General features: G+C 37.8%; 1 protein-coding gene across 5 annotated transcripts in view; it reads right to left on the bottom strand.

Moving 5' to 3' along the window:
* EPHA6 (EPH receptor A6) overlaps positions 1–23,060 on the bottom strand; it is a 538,064-nt gene that overhangs the window by 386,487 nt on the left and 128,517 nt on the right. For all 5 annotated transcript variants that reach the window (XM_030019720.1, XM_030019722.1, XM_030019721.1 and 2 more), the window contains one exon: positions 14,070–14,733. In XM_030019720.1, the coding sequence (XP_029875580.1) occupies positions 14,070–14,733 (664 nt within the window). The remainder of the gene's footprint in view (positions 1–14,069; positions 14,734–23,060) is intronic.

Below are 23,060 nucleotides of genomic sequence, written 5' to 3'. Positions count from 1 at the left end.
AAACCAACCCCACAGAACCCTTCGAGAAAAGGACTTTCAGCGTATCAGCTACACTGATACACTACAGGACTGCATTTCTGAGATGTGTCAGAGAATAAGTGAGTCTTTGTTAATTTAGTCCTTTAGATCTACTTCAATCACCAAAACCTATGTATTGCCGCTTGGATTATGACAACTCTTAAACATGACGGACACGTGCCGGGTCAAGTCCGGGTGACAGGTAACAGTCTGGAGCTCAGGTCTGAGGCAGACTCCGGCGAGCTGCTGGTGAGGAAACGCAGGGAGCAGTGACTGGCAGCTGGTGCCTCAGGGAAGGAGCGAGACATGGGAGACCGCCTGCAGCAGAGAAGGGCTCCTCTGAGAGGGGCCATGGGGGCTGCTCCAGGGGAGGCTGGCTCCACGGGTAACTCGGAGACACTTTTCACTGTGCCTGAAATTATGTCAGCATACATTAATTCAGATGATGGTTAAGAAGCTACTATGAACCACCAGCTGTAATGGCGCTATTTAAAATCCATATTATAACAAAATATCAGCTGCATAAACCTGTAGGGAAAAGGTAATATACAGCAACCAATAAGAATGACCTTTAATTCCTATAGGCTATGTTTTCTTCTATACCCTTGCTGGAGGCACCAAACACCTAATAAACACCTAAGTTCCTCTAAAACCCCACAGAACTAGCCTGTGCAGTTGGACATCAATGTTCAGCACAGGAACATACCATCTGGATGTTGAAACATGAGAATTTATGAATTATCTTTGGTGGTAATAATTTTTTAAAAAAATTCTACCAATGTAATAGCCTAATCTTCTCATTCTGACAGGTCAAACAATTTTTACATTTAGAAAACATTTTTGTCTTAGAAGTATGTAAGAGAATAAAGAAACATGCATACTCCTCAAGCAACAAGAAATTAATTATTCTACTTTTACAAATTTAAGATCTCAGCACACTATTAATAGTACAGAACATTAATGGACTAATTTTTTTTTTTTTTTTTTTTTTTACGTAAGAGCAAGTGGGAAATAAGGTATGAGTAGCAGAAAAAGCCTGTAAGAAGAAAAAAAAAAAAAACCAAAAAAAATCACATTAAGAGGGAACCCATACAACAATGGGAAAAATTGCAGAGAAATGCACTCAATCAAATGCAATCTTTATGCCTGAAAGTGCATTAGACGGACACATCCACTGCTTAGTGTAGGCTGATACAGAAGAAACAGAACATAAATACATTCCAACTTCTTGAAAATGTCAGTCTAAACAACTAGATACCTGTTCAACAGGCATGCTGAAAATGCAGTTTGCACATATAAAGGATATTCACTGTATTCAGTTTGACTCTTTAAATCCTACGGTCAAGTTTAATCACTGATCATCATGCAGACTATTTCTTTTGTTCTATTTATCTTTGGAAATATTTATCTTTTAATCAACAAAACACTGAAAATCTTAACAGAAAACTTTCTGCCAGTGACTTACCTAAAAGGAGAATGAAAGTAAGACCTTTGGGATAGACATGTAAACTTGTCACGAGAATCTTCCAAAGATTTCCCAGCAAATGACCTCTTTGGATACAATTCATTTGTTATATATCATAACAAAGTTATGAACCATAAGTTTTAAGAATTTTCTGTCTTCAGGTCATGTTTTAGGGTTTTTTTTGTTGTTGTTTTTAAACGTTTGTGACATTGCATAGAACTGTACAAAATGCCTTGTGTGCCTTTTGACTATCTAAATAAGATTACTTAAAAAAAAATCTAAGTTATGTGAGATGAGAGCCAAGACAGACACAAAGATTTAAGAGCCAAACTTTAAAACATTTAGACCAGCAAGACTGATGCTGAAAGAGCAGTAAGACCAAAAGAGTGAATTGGAAGTATTGGTAGAAGCACAACCATATTTGTTCAGAGCACACTGATGTGGGAACCAAGATGTCTAGCAAGCAGGACTATTCTACAAAGTAGATCGGTAAATAACAATAAATAATAATGCAATAAAGCAGTAAAACAAGTACCAGCACCACCTTTGTAAGGTTATCACAGATATGTCAGAGCAGGGACAGATGTTTAAAAAAACCCATTGTCCTGGTTTCAGCTGGGATAGACTTAATTTTCTTTCTAACAGCTGGCACAGTGCTATGTTTTGAGTTCAGTATGAGGAGAATGTTGATAACACACTGATGGTTTCAGTTGTTGCTAAGTAATGTTTAGTCTCAAGTCAAGGATTTTTCAGCTTCTGATGCCTGGCCAGCGAGAAGGCTGGAGGGGCACAAGAAGCTGGCACAGGACACAGCCAGGACAGCTGACCCAAACTGGCCAAAGGGGTATTCCATACCATGGGACGTCACATCTGGTGTATAAACTGGGGGGAGTAGGGGTGGGAGGATCACCACTCAGGGACTAACTGGGCATCGATCAGTGGGTGGTGAGTAATTGCACTGTGCATCGTTTGTATATTTTAATCCTTTTATTATTACTGTTGTCATTTTTTTAGTATTATCATTATTAGTTTCTTCTTTTCTGTTCTATTAAACCGTTCTTATCTCAACCCACGAGCTTTAGTTCTTTTCCCGATTTTCTCCCCCATCCCACTGGGTGAGGGGGGAGTGAGTGAGTGGCTGTGTGGTGCTTAGTTGCTGACTGGGGTTAAACCACGACAGCATAGAACAGCATCTCGAAGCTGTCTCAGATCTTCAGCTGCAACTCCTTTTTATATTACCACCAGGTGCCATGCGAAATGGTTCTGCAAGTGAGCACTTGATGCTGCCTGCCCAGCACAGTTCCCAGTACAGGTCTTCCAGCTCCCCACAAAAGACTGTAAATCACTAAAGATGCTAAAGCTAATATTATGGCACTACAGACCCAAAAGAATCAATTTCCTTTCCAGAATTCAGCATCCAAAAGTAATACAGCAACTGACCTTTTGAAGTTTCAGTTACCAATCCTCTCTTCTTCCCAAGAGACCTGCAACAGTCTTCAAACAGCACTGCAGCTCAAAAGGCACCCATCTTCACCACTACTCTTGAAAGCTGCAGGCTCAGTGCTGTAAGTCACAGCAGAGCAGCACTTGCGGCTCCATCAGGCTGAAAGCGTTGAGCTTTTCCCGCACAACAGAGGTCAGGGACCAACACACAACCCTCGCTCTCTGACCCTGCAGCAGCTCCAGGGCACATTGCACTCGAGCAGCAGTGCGAGGTGATATGCCGCTGGGGATGTGGTTTTGCTTAGGGAGGAGCTGTGATCACAGTCAAACTTCTGCTGCCCCCTCAAGAAGTACCACGGTGCAACAACCCCTAACCTAAACTACTGAGGACAAAAAAATCTTTGTAACAGGTACCTCAGCTTTCATGGGAGTTTTCCCTCCTCTCTCTTTTCTCTTATACAAAGGTGTCAGTCATAAATCTTGCAGTTAATAGTATTGCATTTGCCTTTTTTTTCTTTTTTTTTTTTTTAGGTTTGGGGAGGGGATTTTAGGTGGTTTGGTTTTTTTTTTTTTCCCCTTCATTTGGCAAGAGCTTAAGCTTTTGAGTAGCCTCTGAACTGCTTTGCTCAAATAATGCCTCTAACGTGACACGAATTTTGGTGGGGGTGATTTCTGAGAATCTTTTAAATACCATTGCCCTTGAAATCTAAGTTAGTCCATGACACAGAATGACTTTATAGTCTACATCAATCTTGCTGTGTAAAACTACTGCTTTTGATATTATTTTCAACCTTAAGTTTTAGGAAGAAAAGGATAAGCCAGTTGGCTAAAGCAAATCTTGTCTCACTTGCATTCTTACTGAGAGTTACAAAAAGCAAATACAGTTCAAATTTTTAAACACGCATACATGTTCTTTTGTATTCAAGACAAACTTTGTCAGAGATGTCTTTGCACAGTTACTTCACTCTTGCTTGTAATTCCTAGGCTACACTATGCAAGAGGAAACCCTTTATTGATTGCTTTTGAAATCACATTTCTCAGCATAAATGCTTTAATAATTGACTGAATAAAATGATGGGAAACCTCTACGGGAACAGTTCCATTACAGAATGTGTTTTATGGTTTATTTGTGAATGTGTTACTGATTAATAACCTGCCTCGGAGGAAGTACTGGTGATTATCTTCAGATTTTAGAGCTCAACTTTATGAGTTCTCAAAGGGACATCATCTATATTGAAACAATAATGATATTCTAAAATGTTTCAATTATTTCAAACTATAAATTTAAGTGCTTGTGCTCAGCAGCAGCATGAGAAAAATAGTCTTAAAAAAAAAAACAAACCTAATTCCTAGATTCTGAGAATTTCCAAGCCAGAATTCTCTGAGTATTATATATGTATACATACTTACATAAAGTGTTAAGATTTAAGTGACATTTCTTATCATTATTTAAAAAATTCACAGCCTACTGTAGTGTAAAAGCTTGGAAACTTTCACCGAGAACCCCAACTACATCTTTTTTTCCTCAGCTTATATTTATTTTTATTATTCAGGGCTCCAACAGAAAAAGTCAATGATGAACAAACATTCCAGAAACTGAATTTCCACAAAGACAAATATATCAAACCCTTATTTAAGCCAGAACTGTTAATTCGCTGCAACACATGGCTATGGAAGTCCTTAAGACATGATTTTAACATAGTTGTGCTGTACACACAGTAAAAGTGTTCCTTTGTGCAATTAGTGGCCAAGTTTGTAAATCACAGCTTCCTCACAAAGTATTATCTTTTGCAACTTTCAATGAATTCAGTGCCTAACACAAGGCATTTTGTATTGAACAAGTGTTATGAAGTCTTTAAAAGTGAACCATTATGGTTTTACTCTCCTCCACGCGCTTGTCAGAAAAGACATCTTCAGAGCTCATAAAGACGTACATTTTTCAGCATATTGAGGAAACCTACGTACTGAGGAGAACATACTCAACCATAAGAAAACCCCATCACGCTTCTCTTCCAGCTGGAGGAAAGCCTCCTACGGCTGCAATGAGATACAAGCAACCAATGCCGAACTTTTACATCCATTAAATACAGCAGCCCAAGGTTTTCAATCAAGCTAAACTCGCCTACATTCAATATATTTGATCGTTGAAACAGTTAAGATTGATCATGTGTAAAGGAAAATGTTCATTGCACAAGTCAAATTAATCTGAAGTGTTTGAGCTCAAGCTGTAGTTACTGACTCCCAGAACAAGAAGAAAAATTATGTGGCAAGCAAGAAAAAGCTGTTTTACCCAAGAACAGAGAGGCACCATTTCTGTTAGTCTCTCTAGGATGTGACGTACATTTTGAGGCTCAATCTCATCACAGTGAGGAACACAGGACAGTAACGCAGGGTTAGCACCTGCCTTCTTCACCTCTTGCCACAGTATAGCATCCAACCTGTCAGTCTTCCTGTTATTCCCATTTTTACCAATATGAAAGGAAATTGTAAGTTGCCATGCTACTGTTTATTTCTGACACATAAACATCTTTGAATTTATTAACACCAGATTTCATGAAAAGTCTATTTTGGGACTGGCAAGCCAAGTATAACGCTTGACCAAGAATTCAGTTATGACTAGCTTGTTACTGTTGGAAGACAGTGTCTTAGCCTATGTAGGGAAAACCACCTGCACACAGACTTACAGAAGATTTGTGAATGAGACCTACAGACTTTGCCCTCGTTTCCCACTCTGGCACTCACACATGTAGCACAGCACAAGAGTCCCTTGCAAGCTCCCGAACTATATGCAGCAGCCCCTTCACACCTGCAGTGTAAGTCTGTGGACCTGAACTGTTGTTATCCCCTGTGCCACAATCCTAGGACGCAGCCCCACTACCGACCCTACAGTGGGGAGATGTGCCACACGTGAGCCTAATGCATGGGGTGGGGTTAGGGGGGTAGGGGAAGATACCAAAGTAGCTGAGAAATCTGCACAGCAAGTTAAAAAATAATAATAAATCAAACAGTTTTACGATGTACTTATTCTATATACAGTTGAATACATACACAAAAACATTTGTATTTATGTGTGCATTTTCTAAAACAATTTGTTTCCAGTAGTATTACAAGTTTTGCATGTGACCATCACTGGAGTGTACTTCTTTCAGCAGAGCAAGAACCAATAATTGTAATTTACTATGGGCTACTGCTTATGTCAAATCAGGCAGCTATATTACTGAGTCATACACAACAACAACAACAAAATCAATCACTGCAGTCCCTTTGACAATTTTTGTCTACTCTTTATCAAGGATAGCTGGTAGGATCAATATCCAACGGTATACACTAACACAAAACCTAAGGCAAGACATACCTGAGTAATCAGCATGCTTTTGCTTCTGAAACTTCATGGCTATGAGTACAAACAGAAAGTAGTGACAGTTTTTGCTATTTAACCTAAGCTGGCTTCCTTGTTCCACTATCAAAGTAGGTTTTATACCAAATACTGTACTTCAATGCACATTTCAGTACCAAAGTGAAAAACAGTGATTTCCTAGGATTAATTCCATTTGCAAACATTGAGTTTCCTATATATGCATAATTTATTCAGATGCAGTTAGAAAATCAAGGCTTTAATTTCAATTTTTACAGTGAAATATTCTGGAAACCAGGTTATACTAGCTACTGTAAGGTTCCTTATTTGCTCAAAATAATGCAGGATAAGTCAGTATGATGTGACAAGATTGTACAAACAATTTGTGTTCATTTAGTATCAGTGTAGTTTCCTTGCTACACAAAATCAAATAATCAGTTTTTTTGCTTGTTTTTTAAATCCTCACTTCTGAAGCAGCACCCCTTTCCAGCTGTTTTATCAAATTCCTTGTGCTACAATTTATCCAGTTGAACAAATCTGCAGATGGCTGTAGATTAAGTAAAAAGGGTTGGATGTGAGCTACAACATTAATTTACGTGGTATTGAGATTTTTCTGGCTGTCAACTCAGGTAGGCATTGAAGACAAGTGCCCTTAGGTACCTATTTAATTCGTAACACTTTGTTGCAGTAAAACAACCCACAAACAAACAAAAAATTCTATAACAAACTTAATATCCTCAGTTTTAAGACACTGAAAAGAAGATAGGAAAAGGCTACAATTAAAAAAAAGCGAACAAACAAAAACCAAACACAACAAATCAACCCAAAACCAAAAACATGCATATCTTTAGAAGCTTTGCAGGAGCTAGCCTGGTACCCAGTGTATAAGAAAGGGCACAAACATGTCATTTTAAAGAAATATAAAAGCCATCAAATGAACCTAAAAGCGTTGAGAAAAAGGCAAAGCGACTGAATACAGCAAAGTCAGATGTCTTCAGACTGGTCCAAGTCACTAAAAATTCATCTTTCTGATAGTAAATGATATCACATTCATTTCACACAGTCCACCACACATAATTTTCCTCCTACTTCAGCTAGGCAACAATGTTATTTTTAATTCACACTAATTGTAAGCCTTAAGGACAAAAGGGTTATCTATGCGCAAGAGGAAGAAGTACCTTGCAAATGAAAGAGAGATACAGCATGAAATAGCTTGGCACATGACCTGGGATTTAGGAATTAAAACCAGTATGTACGAACATAGAAGTGCTACCAGTAGCATCTGCAATGTCTCCCCGCAACAGATAGTCATTTAAATTTTAATGTACTGTAAATATATACTCTCTTTTCTAATGTATACAGTTCCTGAGTTCAGATCAAGTCCAATTTTTTGCAGTATGCTAGCAGTTACATGTGGTTAAGTATATTCAGAAGATTTGAATGAGTCATTATCAATTGTTTTTTCATACTGTTACCTACAGATCTGCTATTGTCCACAATTCCTAATTTTTTCATGAATGTTCTTGGATTGTACTAAAAGCATCTATTTAGTGGTTCAACCTAAAAACTGAATTTGGAAATGTCAAACCACCATTTTATCCATATTCAGAATTCAAGCTAAAATTTGCTGTGAGTGATCACAGATGTTGTGTTGTGTAGCCTTGCATAGGCTAAAGAGTAGGTTTTTCAGTGGAAAATACGTATCAGTAATAATCACAAAGGTCTTAAGTACTACCATTGAAAACTGTGAAATCTAAAGCTCTTCAGACTCACATAAATTATGTAAAATAAACCATCATTTCTTGAGCACAGTAAGAAAGTGGGAATCCCTTCCAGAGCACTTGCATATTTAAGAATGTGCTATAAATTCCAGTAAATGATATGGCATTGATCACCATACCTAACCACTCCTCCTAAGCTTCTTCATGCCACCTCAAGTGTTACCTCTATGGACGCTCCCACCTACCTCCCCTCCTGCTCCTTCACAAATTGATACCGGCTTTCTGCACAACACTGCTGCATGTGCACACTGCAGCAACTATCTCTGAGGGGGGGCTCACTGTGAGGTTTCACTTGAGGTTTCAGTTGAAAGGAGGAAATGGAAATCAAAAGGAGAAAATTGAAAGACTTCAATTTCAGGGGGAATTGAGGTTTCAATAAGAATTTGGTTTTTTATTTAAACTTGGTTTGTATTATCAGTCTTCCTACTTGTCTGCCCTGTATTTTGAAAGGAAAACGGTACTTAAGGGCATTGAAGCAACTTCCACCTGCAAGAAAATCACCTGCAGTGGTCTAGGAGACAGATCATATCAGCTAATGCAGCCACGTAGCTGCAAGAAGTCCCAGGACCTTCTGCACCTGTCCCACTTCACAACAGAGAAAGAAAGAACAGTCAGTGGATCTTCTCAGTCCTCCACTCACTCAGCCTGCCTGACAAATTCCCATCTCTGGCTATCCAAAAGAGCTGGTAGGGAATTGCACCCTTTGTCACAGGGATCTACTCTAGCGCAAGAGAACTGTCCCAGCTCTGCTGCAGGAGGGACTCCCTGTGGTGGAAAGATTTTTCTCTTAAAAAGATAATTTGCAACCTTCCAAATTAAAATTTAATTTTATTTTGTCCCCTTTTTTTTGTAGTCCAAATCTTTCTATGCTTTTCCTTTACAGATCCTTCAGTGCCTGTGGGCTGGCAAAGAAGAGTAGGTCTCATGAGTAAATAAATACCTGGGAAAAAAAAAAGCCAAAGGAACCTTACACAATACTGTGTATGTCTGTAACTATTAGGAAAACTTGCCATTCCAATGTACTTCCCCCCCACCTCCGCCGCTTTTCCTGTTCATGCCAACAGACAGGTAACTAAAGCACAACTGTAATATTAACTTCTCAGTTTTCTAGTAACAAAGACATGCTATAGGTACGTATATGAGGACAGGGTTAGTTCATATTTGTGAAGTGAAAATATCTTCTAATTGAATCGGATGAAACAGCTGAAGATAGGCTGCCAAAGTAGAAGTCCTAACACAAAAACATTACCACAAATTCAAGCAATGAATAACAGAAAGAAACATTTGTTCAATTAAACAAAATGCTCAATGCATTCAGTCATTAGTATCCCTAGGAAGTGTTGTTCAGTCAACTGAAGGTCAAAGAATTTGAACTTTACATTCCCACTCCTTACTGTATTTAATTAAAATAAACCAGGTGAGTCTGTCAAGGTCTGTTTTATATTTTTCAAATTTCTTCAACTGTATCACACAACATCCTTGGGGAGGTGAGGGGTTCCTGAGAATATTCCTTAAGAACAATCAACTTTTTACAGTCAAAATATACTTCTGCATTGTGTTTGATTGGTTAAGACTAAAATAAATTCTGAAATTACTATAATAATTACTATTTGCTATATATAATTGAATTTTTCTCTACAATTAATTGTTAACCTTGAGTAATTCAGATAATTTTTGGTAAGTTAAAGAATCAGACTTCAGTTAACAGTCACCCACTTACTACTATATCATTCCTAAGAAGAACAGAACTGTTGCAATTAAGTTTATACAGTGTTCCTTCTCACAACTGTTTGTGTGTGAAAAAAAAAACCAAACACCAAAAGTGCTGATATGGCCTGGATATATCACATATTTGTTAAATTTAGCACAACTCTTGTCTTGGACTGACATTGAGAAGACATGACTTTGAACTTGCTACTTTTAACTGATGTTTATTAGAATCCTGTGCAGCATCTCCTCCTGTGCTATGACTTGTGAATGGGGCTGGTATCAATGATTTCGCAAAGCAAGCACTTCATATTAGAGCCATTTATGAATAGCTTTAGGAAATTATTGGTACTAACTTATTTATTAATGCCTAAAGAAACAGAATAATGTGTGAATGTTGCTGCTATTTCAGGATTTTGAGGGAAAAAATCTTGAAAGTAGATTCAAATCACAGAGCAAGAGATTGTTTACACAATCACTTCAGAGAAGATGGTATTTTTTCATGCTATGCCATTAAGAAATGTACGTGACACAAATAACTGTGAAACTCCTCCAATCAATGTGACTTTTTCCCCACTGACTTCAGGAAAGGAAGGCAGTCCCAAATTAATGAGAAATTCTTTATCAATATACCTCTGAAGTGATCTAGATACATTGGGGTATACATTTAATAAGTATGGATATTTGAATCCAGTTGTGAATTCTTTTCAAACACCTTCACTCTGCAATGATCCTTTTAAAAGCAAATACAATGGATAGGAAATACTGATAGATTCACAGATAGAGATACACATAAAATCAACATGTTGAAATAACTGAAGTATTGCCAGTTAGGTTATTTTAAACTGCCAAAATCTACTTTACTTGCTTCCCTATGATTTTAACAGCAGTAGTAAAACTGATCAAAGACTTTTTTATTCCCATTCTTGCTGCTTTGTGAAACTATGAGCAATGACAAAGGCAGAATATCATTCCTTATGCCATTTAGTACTTCCTGAATAAAGACTGTATATCTCCAAACATCAAAACAGAAATTTACTTTTTAAATTCTATGACAGATAAGCCATATTTGCCATGAAGAGCTTATTATTCCCCACTGAGCCATGTGCTGGTGTATAATTTAAAGTTTGACACCATTTGCACATAGGAAAAAAAATATTCAAGTATTAGCATGTATTGCCCAGCACCTAATTACTTACCAGAACAGATTTCAAAATACAAAATTATTATTTTGTAAGTTATTTTCATGCAGAAGAAAGAAATATTTAACCAGGTTTGAGTATGTCACAGAGTATGTCTACAAGAAGCACTGACAGAGTAGTGTCAAATACTTCCAAGACTCAGATATGTAACTCCAGCGGTGGAATGGGAGGGACAAAAGGGCTTTGGGTTGGGATTTGGAGGAGGGACCTAGAAGACATGAAGATTGTATAAATACATGTCAGGTCTTAGTAGACTAAGATGGAGTGGCTTCTCCTCTCCCCCCACCTACCCATCCCCCCCAGTGAAAACAAGCTAAACGTAAATTTTATAAGTTTTCCCTTAGAAAGTTAGTAATGTTTTATGATTTTAATGGGTATGAAAGAGTTAGTTCAGGATGTATTGACAAGTGACAAATCTTTTAAACTCTGAATTTCTGATTCATGTCTCAGCCAAGAAGCAAAGTCTCAAAATAGGACGTTACGGTTGTCTGAAAGATTGCTATCAACATAGGTAGCGATCTCAGTTCAGTTCACAATACTCAAAAAAGTCACATTGTAAAAAAGCATTCCCAGCTGCCCGAGCATCCATCGCCACCAGCTGCTTTGGCACAAGGGGAAACATGGTCACCCTGACAGAAACCCTTCCAACTCACGGTTTAAGCACACAAGCTGAAGAGTGGGCACTAGTGAAACTAAATTGTTGCTCTTTAGTTCTGAAAATATCTTATACATTTGGGCTTGCCCTAGGCATGACATTCATGAAGGAATGCCAGACAAACATACCCTGAAAAACTGTCAGAAAAGTAGTACTAGTATTAATATTAAAATACACTGAAGATGACTAAATGGACACCAGACACCTATGAAAATTATTTCAAAACACACATGGAAGTTCTATTAGATTATAATTTTTAAAATAGTAATTTGTTACTCTTGGGGCAAATAAGAACATGCAAACACTCATGGCTTTGGGTATTCCATTTAATTTAGGAGGTACCTGTTCAGCAGCAGACTGGACTGCCAATTGAATAAAGGAGTGAAGTCAATGCAAAGCAGAAAAGTTTCCTGACATTTTTTGTGGGCTTTGGTTGCTGGTTATATCACTCATGTACAGTTCTAGAGTATGACTCACTCACATAATGGATAGAACATTCATTGACTGTTAATGTCTTGGAAAAAAATCCTTATCCCATTAAGAGAGAAACCTTTTGACCTTACGTAGAAAGTTATATTTGCTTCCAGTAATGGCAACGTCAAAATTGTATCTTTGCAATGAGTATATTTTGATAATTAACGCCAGCAAGATCAGACAACAAAGTGAATTTCATTTTCTGATTACAATGCATAGTGTGCTTTTAATGCTCTATATTATCCAAGGTTGCTGTGCAACTTGCCTAATACCATCAAATCTGAGGAGCTATTTGGGCAATATCAATGTCTCTTGGGTAATTTATGGATATGGACTCTTTCTCTTCCTTTTTGCTACAAAGCAAATGTTGAACCAAAGCAGACTTGTATCTTGGTGGCTACTGAAGCCTTCTTTACAATCATTACTACAGAAATAGTACCTTATTCTCAAGTCATTGTGAAACTATTACACACAGTAGAAGTGAACGTGCAAAGTATACGTGTCCTTTAGTAACTCCTTCTGAAACTAGCAAAACAACTAACTGCTAAGAAACTGTGCAGTAGGAAAAGATGCATGCCTTTTATGATTAACTGCCACCTATCCAGGAGTCCTGGCAGGTGGAAAATAAGTCTCAATGTGCATGTTGTCCATGGATAGTAGTCTCAAATTGAATCCACAAAAAAAAAAAAAAAAAAAAAAAAATTAAAAAAAATCAGAGTCCTGGGCTTTACTCAGGTATAGCACAGCATTTACAAAGTTTTAGCAACGTATTCACATTCTAAACAGCACAAAAGTTTAAGCAATCTGAATTTTTCCATTTGTGCATGAAATCCAGTTATCACAAAGTTTGACAAATGCAACCACTTTCAAGAGTGGCAGAGAGAGGGTTAATGAACCACAACAACACTTAGATTGGGCAGAAGACATGCTTTTTGCTCCTGCATGTGTTCACTGTCCTACTTATGAAAGCGAGGGGTGGGTAAGGGAAGAAAATACATTTCCCTTTGTAGTCATCTCCAAGCTGAAACCTTGATTTGAAACATCCTTAATTCGCTGTCATAGTGACAAAGTGCACTGCTATGTCTTTCTATACATACCAGCACAGAGTGCAGTCTCTTCAAAATTCTTGAAGAGAAGTCACCAAGCACAGCTATCCTCAGATAGACAATTCTTAAGATACAAGAAGGTGGCAAACAACATTCAGCAACTAACTGATGTACTGGCACCTGCTTCACAAACAATGTCTTACTACATTTGTACATTAGTCTCTGAAAACCAGTACTAGATATATAGCATTACTTATGTATTGTGATGAAAGCATTTTGAGCACTTTTGATTTTAACCTTTTGTATTAACTCTAAATAGGGCCTCAAACGTCTCTAATTGAACTTGATACCTACTGATTTTCTACTACGTTAACATGCGTGTTATTCATGGAGGCATTTTAAACCCTTTGTTTTATAGAAGCATGAATAATGATGTTATCTCCTCAGGTGAATTCACCTCTGTCTTTATGTGCATACAAAGATCTGAGTCCAACTTAATTGACTAGATTCCTTTTTTAGACATATGGAGAAAAAAAGAGATTTTTTTTTTTTTTTTTTTTTTCCCCAGTCACTGCTCATCTCATCCCTGCAACAGATATCTAAAACATGGTAGAGGAACCCTGCTCCAAAGCATGCACTTATCTCCAGTAACTACAGAAGGAGTCAAGGTGACTAGCTGATCTATACACATGTACATTTGGGCACCTAGTTCAACAAAATGAAGGTCATCTTTAGTAACCAAATGTTTTCTTAGAAATCCACAATATCATGACTTCAAATAACCTTGTTTATTTCTGGACAAGTGGCATTCATTGAAGGTGTGATGCAATATTTCCAATATACAATGAGTTATTTGCTGTGCATATAACATCATAAGACTTTAAAAAAAAAAAAAAAAAAAAAATCAAACAATGTTTTCTTACCATGGCAGGAGCCATCCACTTCTTCATATCCTACACTGCAGATGCATCGTCCTAGAGGCACAAGCCAATCCCCGTCTGCTCCACAATACAATTTTGGAGTATCACGTTCCTCAGCACTCTTCACACAGGAGCCCTGTACTTCCACCAAAGAGGAAGAATCAACCCTTGGAATAGTATCAGGAAACATAGCCAAATTACGGACCGTGAAAGGGCACTTTTTGTAATAAACACGGACTGAGACCAAAGCGATGCATGCTCCAATGTCCTGAAAAGCAAGATAAAATCCTTTCTTATTTATTGGCCCAACCTCACGAACTTCTGTGTTGAGTTTAAGAATGCGGTCACCCAAGTCCATCTGGGTAAAGCTCTCATCAGCTGCAATAGTATCAATTTTAGTGTACAGGTTTGGCTTGAATTTTACTCCATGAGACTCATCTGACTCCATGTAGTAGAGATTGAAAGTTTCCTTGCAGGTTCCCAGTACCCATGGAATACTGTTGCAGTCCCTCAGGGTAAACTTCATTTCCACATAAATCTTCTGTGCAGCATCACGGGAGATCCAGTTTGTTTGAAGCCAGTTGTTTTGGTTTGGTTCCATCACATTACATACCTGGTAAGTATGAATGGGACGATTGTGTTCATCCATTTCAGTTATGGCATCCCACTGAAAAGAAAATAATGTTGTTTGAAAACTAAGAAAAATACATATTATGCATATACACTGAACCCATGTATATATACACATGCACACCCCGTGTATATGCATCTATGGCTTAGGTAAGAATAATTATTTACTTAAAGTTTAGTGGAAAGACAGTAGTTAAAAGCGGATACCAACTACAGAATGGTACAACAAGTTTTATTTCAGAAACTATGATAATTTTCTATTAATAAAAACATTTAAAAATCAATATAGCTCAGTAGAAGAGGGAAATACTGGCCATGTTTTTATTAGCAAATTTAATAAGTCTGAGAACATTCCTGGGCATGTAATTCAATCATCTATGCCCCCCCAAAATTGCTAGAACAGTCCTGTTTGGTATGCTGGTGGGCTGGCTCTCTGGCAGTCCTCCAGGCAATTCCCACAGCTCAGGCACATGGCACTGGCGAGGCACCTGCAGCAGTTGGCAGCTGGAAGGTAGCCACTCTGGTTTGGTGGGTTTGAGGTGTTTGGTGTAGGTTGTCCTACACCAAGTTTACAAAATTGCCCTAGAAACATTTAGGTGGATATACAAAGCTGTTACAGTTCTGGCTCCATAGGGTCTGTATTACACTTATTTCCACTAAAAAAAAAAAAACAAAAACCAAAAACAAACAAACAAAAAAAACCAAACCCCACCAAAAACCCCACAAACCACCAACCTGTCACAGGCATCACGGCATTGTTGTTGCCTTCATAAATTCTCTTTCTTGCAATTTGGAGGTGAAGGAGGACTTTTTTTTTTTTCCTCTCCCCTACACTTTTCTGCCACCCTCAAGGTTTTACATTACATCAACTTTGTTAAAATGTTCTCAAATTCTGGTGGAAATTCCCACATAGATGCTCTCAAAAAACCCATGAATCTTTGAAAAATATATGCCGTATGGCATTTTAAAATTTTGTATTAATTACATACAGGTGTACACACATAACATGCCAAAGCACATGTTCAAATAACACACAATATGCAATTCTGAGTACTAAAACAAGATATGGACCTTGCACATCATTGTTCAAACATAAATTCAAATTCTGTTAGCCCCAAGATCCATCAACCCCACAAGTTCTTCTGCTCTAATGCACACAGTATCAATATTTTTAAAATTAAAGTTACACTCCTAAAGATACATTTTGACTACTTGAGCAGACAAATATTCATAGTGCCTGCCTACATCAGTATTACAAGAAAGGTATGGTTGGCCTGGGGCCTACTGGATTAGGAAAGCTTAGGAAGTACAAGTTCAGTTTACCATTTTTAAGCAATAAAAAAATACCATTTAGAAACACTGTGGAAAGCAAGACTTTACCTGTTCATTTTTTTCTGTGAAAGAGGAAGATGTTACTTAAGAGTTAGGTCCTCATTTTCAGAAAAATTCCCAGACATCATATGGCTCTTAAGGCCCATGTGAGCATGTAGAAAACTAGCTGGCTTTACTTTGAGTTTTAAGAACAAATAATGTCACAATATATAAGTGGGGGAACATGCACATCTCCAAGACCTTCACGTAATCTTTATGTAAAAACAAAACAACACAATACAAAAGCACACAACAACAACATGGGGGCGGGGGGGGGAAGTATACCTTTTACTTTAGGAGTGAACTGATCCACCATGGTGGAAGCAGCAGAAAAAAATAAATAATAACCTGTAGCTCCATTGGCCTGAAAACTTTGATTTTAAACGGCAGCTAGAATTCATGTGGAAAAAGGAATTCCAATTTCCAAAGGAAATCCAGATGCAATCAGAGGATTGGGATTCCTGGTCACTGCAGCATGCACCTGGGAGCTATGCAGAAAAATAGGGCAAGTGAAGGCCTTTACAGGCCATCACTTTTGTGGATTCTTCCTATCACAGGAAGAACGATAACCTCTTCTGAAGGTCCTGTCCTAAGAATCACAAAGCATACTACTTATATGATAGCCAGACAACGGCAAATACTTGGCAAACAATCTGCTGACTCTTTAGAGATTCATATATGGCCAAGGGCTTTGGGCCTCTATGACTTGTACGCGTTCAGAAAGGGCAAAGCTGCTACTTCAGCATTCACGGCAAGACCAGAACAAATTCAGATTTGGTCAAAATTGTATGATGGACTAGTTAGCACATGGCTTCTTGTGTCATTGTCCCCAAACTGGTCTGAACTATGATTAAAGTCTACCCTGTAGCAAGCAATATAATACCCCAAGTAGATCTTGGCTTTGGGAAAGGCAAAGGGGACTTTCATGCTCTAGTGGGCCAGGCCTCTTCCCTTTTGCCAAGCAAGAACCCACACAGGTTGAATGGATTCAAAATTCCACAGGCATGAAGGATTAAAAAAAAAAAATTATTTTTTTATTTTAAATATAATTAATTAAAATCCACAGCTCCAAGCCTTAAAACCTCACCAGAAGAGGTTCTTTAAAAACAAAGCAGGGAAGTCTCTCAGCTGTTGGTCTCCATTTTGCCTACCATATCTGTTACATGAGCCAAGGACATAACCACCTTTTTCTTCACATATAAAACATGTGCTATAAGTTTAAGCATTATTACACAAATTTGCATTATACACAAATGTAACCACAACATAGATTTAGAAAAAAAACCAAACAGAAGCACAAAAGGTTTTCCGCATTTGCTTATCAAACCACATTAAAATGAAGATGTGCTATATGCTCCAGAGAGGTCTCAAAAAAAAAAAAACAAACCACACCACAAAACCCAGAAAGTAAACAAAAAAACAACCAAAAAAAACCCCCGCAAAAACACGCAAAACAAAACCACCCACCCAAACAAAAAAACCCACCACACCAAACCCAGAATAAAAGAGTAGTAGGAGGGATGACGATGTAGTTTTTAAAATACAGAGCAGCCTTCAGAACCAGAGTAAACTGGCTTAAAGCAAAAAAGCCTCAACATACTACTGCCTCTTAAAAGCGTTAGGGAAAAAAAAAATAAAAATCCAACATATCTTCCCCTTACCGTAAGGTTCTCTTCAGAAATATTTATATATTCACTTTGAATCAATATCTCAATTTGAACTTAGAGATTAAAGCCCTGAAGTTAGCTGCTAACCATGTAGTTAATAATATAAATCTATTGCTTCTGTAGGAAAGTGAAGGCTCAGCACTTCAATAACTGGTTTAAAAGAATAAAACAAGATAGATTGATCAAACATGGACAGCGCTTTAGTTCATTCAAAGCGGACCTTGCGTGCTTCATGCCTGTGCCTTTCCATTGTGCTCCCAAAGAGCCTGCTGACAACTCCGAATTTATAAGAGTTCATGCATTGGGCAAGAAAAACATTTAAAGGCATTTGCAAAAAATGTTTAACAGTGGTAGTCTAATCATCATACATGTAAAATATTGTCAAAAAAAGTTAACATCTATCATTTCAAGCTAGCCATCACACTAAGACATACTGTATAAGATACACTTATAAATACAGCTGTGAATTTTTTAGCATGTGTTCTTAATTACTAGTTCCAGGTATTGAGTGCAAATGAGGTGAATTCCACCACCTCAAAATGTCAATGTAATTTACTGAAGAGTCTAACAGAACTTAATCTGTGATAGTCTCTGACAAGGACACATTCTTCCGGGGTGAAATATAATCTGATTTTAATTTTACACAAGTGTTGCATTTTTCTTCTGATAAAAACAGCCAGGAAATATTAAGCAATATTTAAATTCACTGCAGACAACAAAAAGCCAAGCAATTTATCAAATACACACTAGTGTTCTTTTGGGTGTATTTCATATTATAGCTCCTAACTAATTAAATTAAAAGTATTTATAAACTTTTTTGTTGTGCAAAGCTAATTTTCCCTAACACCTTAAAAACAAATTAACAGAAGCATCTCATTGGTGATGTTTGCACAAGAATGTGGTAGCTCCCGCTCCCCCCAGAATACCTAACCTGACACGCACAAAAGCTGGCAGAAGCTGTCTGGTTTAGACAAGCTGACAGTTCAGGCTTCCCTCAAACCAAGCCTCTTGGCATCCCAATGCACTGCATTACTTTCAAAATCTTTTGATTACGTTCCTTTCAAATGAGGAAAGCCTCCAATAATGTTGACGGAAGCAGCAGCAGCAGCTTAAAGCTAATTCTTACAACTGGAGTTCCAGGATTTAAGAAGAAATGTCAAAGACCCAGTTTGGAGGAAAGACTTCAAAATTCTATTTTAACATTGTAATCAACAGCAGCATGGATAAGAGGTTACACTTTACTTTCGCATGTGGCATAAAGGAGGAGTAAATGTCACTAAAAATAGAACAACATGGAATTTGAAGATTGGTAGAGAGAAGATTTTAAGGTTACTTGTCACATTCAAGTACAAAATATAAGATTAGGCTACAAACCACACAGATTTTAGTTAGATAAAATCTCAGCTGTTTTCATATCTCTACAAGCTACTTTACCACCTGTTTCATTTTAGGACTTCACTAATATTTAACAGCTGTACAGAGAACACTATAAAGAACAAATTACCCAATTTAAATCTTCTACTAGCTATACATAATACTGAAATCTCTTTTCCATGTTCCCCACTGTTTGTTATTCTTATTTTAGACCAGACACTACAGATTAACAAAATCAGCAACAGCCATTTATTACAATTCAGTAGGTTGTATCACCAAAGGCTGTACGAACATTACAGAGTGATTGCATTTCACATATTTTATGTTATTTTTAAACACATTACTGTCTGATAAAAAAATGTCTTAGTGATACCATGCTACAGAAAATTAAAAACAGTGGACCAGTTTCAGCCTGATGGAAACAGTCATAACTTCCCTGAAGACACCGGTTATTTTAACAAATTCTGAAACTTGACTTATCTTTAAATCACAGTCAGCCTCTTAAGCAAACCCTTATTGAGGTCACATCATGCTGCTTAAAGAAAAGAAATGTTAAATTGACAATTGGTGTGACTTGCTCAGTACTAGCTATACACACCATTGGATTTACAGGGGGAACACAGAACAGAAAGGACTGAGAGGATATTAGCTCGCCCTGTTGTCACCTCCCAGCTCTCTGTGGCTGCACAGTAAAGCTGCATGTTCCCATGTCAACCCTACGGCTCCTCTTTGACTTCCAGTCCCAGGTGCTGCCTATGGGCAGCAGGGACCAGTCATGGCACTGCACCAGTGCATCTTTTCCCATGTGAAGACCTGCACTACAGGCTCTTCTCCACCATATCACTTGAGCCTCTCGTTTCCCACGGTGGCAATCTCCATTGTGCCGTGTGCGCAGAAGCAAGGCCAAGCAGATTCTCACTGTTTAGCAGCGGCCCTATTTGCGCTTGAAGAATTCATCGCAATATTTTTATTTGTATGTCAAACTCTACTGTAAGAATCTTTTCCAATTAATAGGGGCAGTTATATCAAGCAGTTGAAAATGTCTATTCTGTAATGAGCTGATATCTAGATAACTTCACATGTAGTGAAAGACACTTTACCCACACGTTGTCACACTGACTGATGAATTAATAGTGGGTCTTAGTCTCAGATAACAGTTATTCAGGCACTGATCCCAGCAGCAGTTTGGTAATCTAGGATGGCAGCTTTAGCACCTTGCACAGCTCAAGATTCTTTTTATTGATGTTTTACTTCATTTAAAGGTAGGGACACTGGTTACTGAGGCCTGCACCCTTACTCAGTCGTTTAAGGAATGGAAGAGACCGTCTGCCCTTACAATTTTGCTGCATTTGTATCCTAAGCTAGAAAGTTCCTTCCCCTTTTTCCTTATCTTTTATACACAATGGTTAATTCTCTAAAAATGAAGAGTTCTACACTTACACATACCTAACCAGTGTACATTAGCTCACTCCTGAATACAAAAAGGCTGTGGCAGACTTAGCATTCCACACAGTTGGGTATTAAGTACACAATGGGACACCTGGGTAAAATATTCTACACAAATCTTTTGTTGTTGAGCAAAAGATGTAGGGATCAGTACTGGCTTTCCATGCAGAGAATTGAAGGAAAAAGCTGTGCCTAAAAGGAACATGGGATAGAGATTGGTGAACAAAACCTGTTGACTTCAGCCATTCTGCATTTGACTACCTCCTAAGAAAACACATCTGTAAAGGCAAGTTCTCAACAGTAGTAAGTCTTATCACCTATCTGGCAACAGAACAAAGATTTCCCTTCTAAATCAAGGAACAAAATATGTAAGGTTCATGCTACACAGGTCTGGTTTACTCTATTGGTTTCAGAGAGTGAGGTAATTTCAGAAATGTAGCTGTCAACTACTCCTTACACAAAAACATAGGCTGGAATTTGAAAATTCAGTGAACCTGAACTGTAGCGATGCAATTTTCTGATGTTTACCCCTCACTGCCCACAGATGTCCACTTAGAACAGGTCAGGTCCCTAACTGTAAAAAGGATGGACTGTGTTTGTTATACAGACCTGCTGCTATCCTAAAAACCAGTCTGGAGAAAGTTACAAGTGTGTCTGTGCAACTCATGCACCCAAGAACAGTTAAGTAAGTATTTCCATATTTATGACATCCAACGAGGGTAAAAAGAAACCAGATAGTATTTTTCTCTGATACTTTAATTGGTTCTTCTATTTTGCCATTTTTATAAATGGTTTATTACTCATTTTCATCATTAGTATTTGCAGTTCTCAGCTGGGAGTCATCTAATGAAATCTACAAGTGAATTCGCACTTTCAACTGTTCACTACTGACAATCTTTTCGATCCCATTTCCATGGAAACAAGCTGAATGGTAAAAATAAAGAGAGTTTTAAAAGTTTTTTTAAATTCCCTTATACTATCTGTCTCCAGTGAGATGATCTCCATAGAAATGAGATCAGAAAGGTCTAAGCTAGGAAACAATAGAGAAGGACCTGCACTTGTCATGCACAGCTGCTGGCTGCCATCTGCAAACGCAGATTTAAACATCTAGCTGCTGCAGTGACATTCAAGCAAAACCAACTCTACTACATAACAGAATTGCAGAAAATAACTTCTCTCTTAAATTAACATGCTTAGAAAACGAAGATTTTAAAACACAGCTGGCATTTAAAACATGACACTGAAAACAGCAAGATTAAAGAGTATTAATAAAGAACTACAGAATTACTGTAAATTAAAGGCATTGAGTTAATATTTTTCCCCATTCCCTCCAACTCATTCTTCTTCACCCCCACCTTTTTTCAAGATCTACAACTTTGTATGTGAAAGTAGATGCTCAGCCCTCCAAAGCCCAGTAACACAAGTGATAATACTGAACTTAAGAAACATGCCTATTTAAAACAAAAAAAGCAGACAAAACTCAACAGCTATTCACGTATTTCCTATGCAAGCACAAATTGGCACAGCTAGCAAAATAAAACAGCAATTAAACTACTTACGGTCTTACATTTAAATCAAGCTGATTTAAAGTTGCTTAGAGAGTACATATAAATACATAGCATGCATTAGATTAGCTCTGTAGAACTATAACTACAATTGCAACACAGTTTTAGAGGAAAATGTGACCTCTGTTTTCTACATAGGCAGCAGCATATAGGCACAGACTATGACAGTCGATGGCAAACCCCTCATAAAATCTGTTGAAGTAAAATGTAATTAAAAGGGAAAAACAAAATCAGGATAAATAAAAAAAAACCTTAAAGAATAACTAAGGAAATATAAACAAGAGAATATAGGAAAGAAAGTGGCAGATTATTCTCTGTTCTCCAAATGCAAGTGTTAATAGGTCTCGGGCTATGGAACAGCTGCTCTACAGCTGAAGTAGTCAGGATGATTCAGAAAGCTGTTAATGCACTCAAAAAGTGAAAATCCAGAAGCGAGTCGCTTTTCTGTTATTTACGTGAAGCGCTGAATACTGAACAACCACGAGGATGAGCTGCTCCAGATGATCCAACTCTGCTCTGGAAACTGTTCTGGTTCATAGGACTGTTTTCTTCAGGCAAGCAAGACTAGGATCTGGTGAGATTTGGGGGATGAGCCCTGGAATCCAAGCAAGACCAACTTCAGATATATGAAACAATCGACTCTCACTTGGGGATTAGCCAGCATAAGACTTTGGGATCAAACGGCAAAATAGGACAGCCCTGCTCTAGCTTTGTAGAGCACATCATGGCTGTTGCAGAAGAAAAGGGAGTCACAGGTCCTGAATGTGGACCTTTACGCATACACTAGAAAAGATCAAGATGCCAAGAAACATGGCTACATTTCAAAACGTGTAATCTGATGTAGGGCTCAAACTACTGAGGCAGTCAATCCATTTGGCTGACCAGAATCTAGACAGCAGTATCATAATGCACCAGTGAAAGTTACTCACACAATAGTTTCT

This window comes from Aquila chrysaetos, chromosome 7 (genome assembly GCF_900496995.4).
Source record: "Aquila chrysaetos chrysaetos chromosome 7, bAquChr1.4, whole genome shotgun sequence".
In the NCBI taxonomy this organism is placed as follows: Eukaryota; Metazoa; Chordata; class Aves; order Accipitriformes; family Accipitridae; genus Aquila; species Aquila chrysaetos.
Note: the sequence above shows the minus strand (reverse complement) of the source record. Positions and strands in the feature narration are given on the sequence as shown.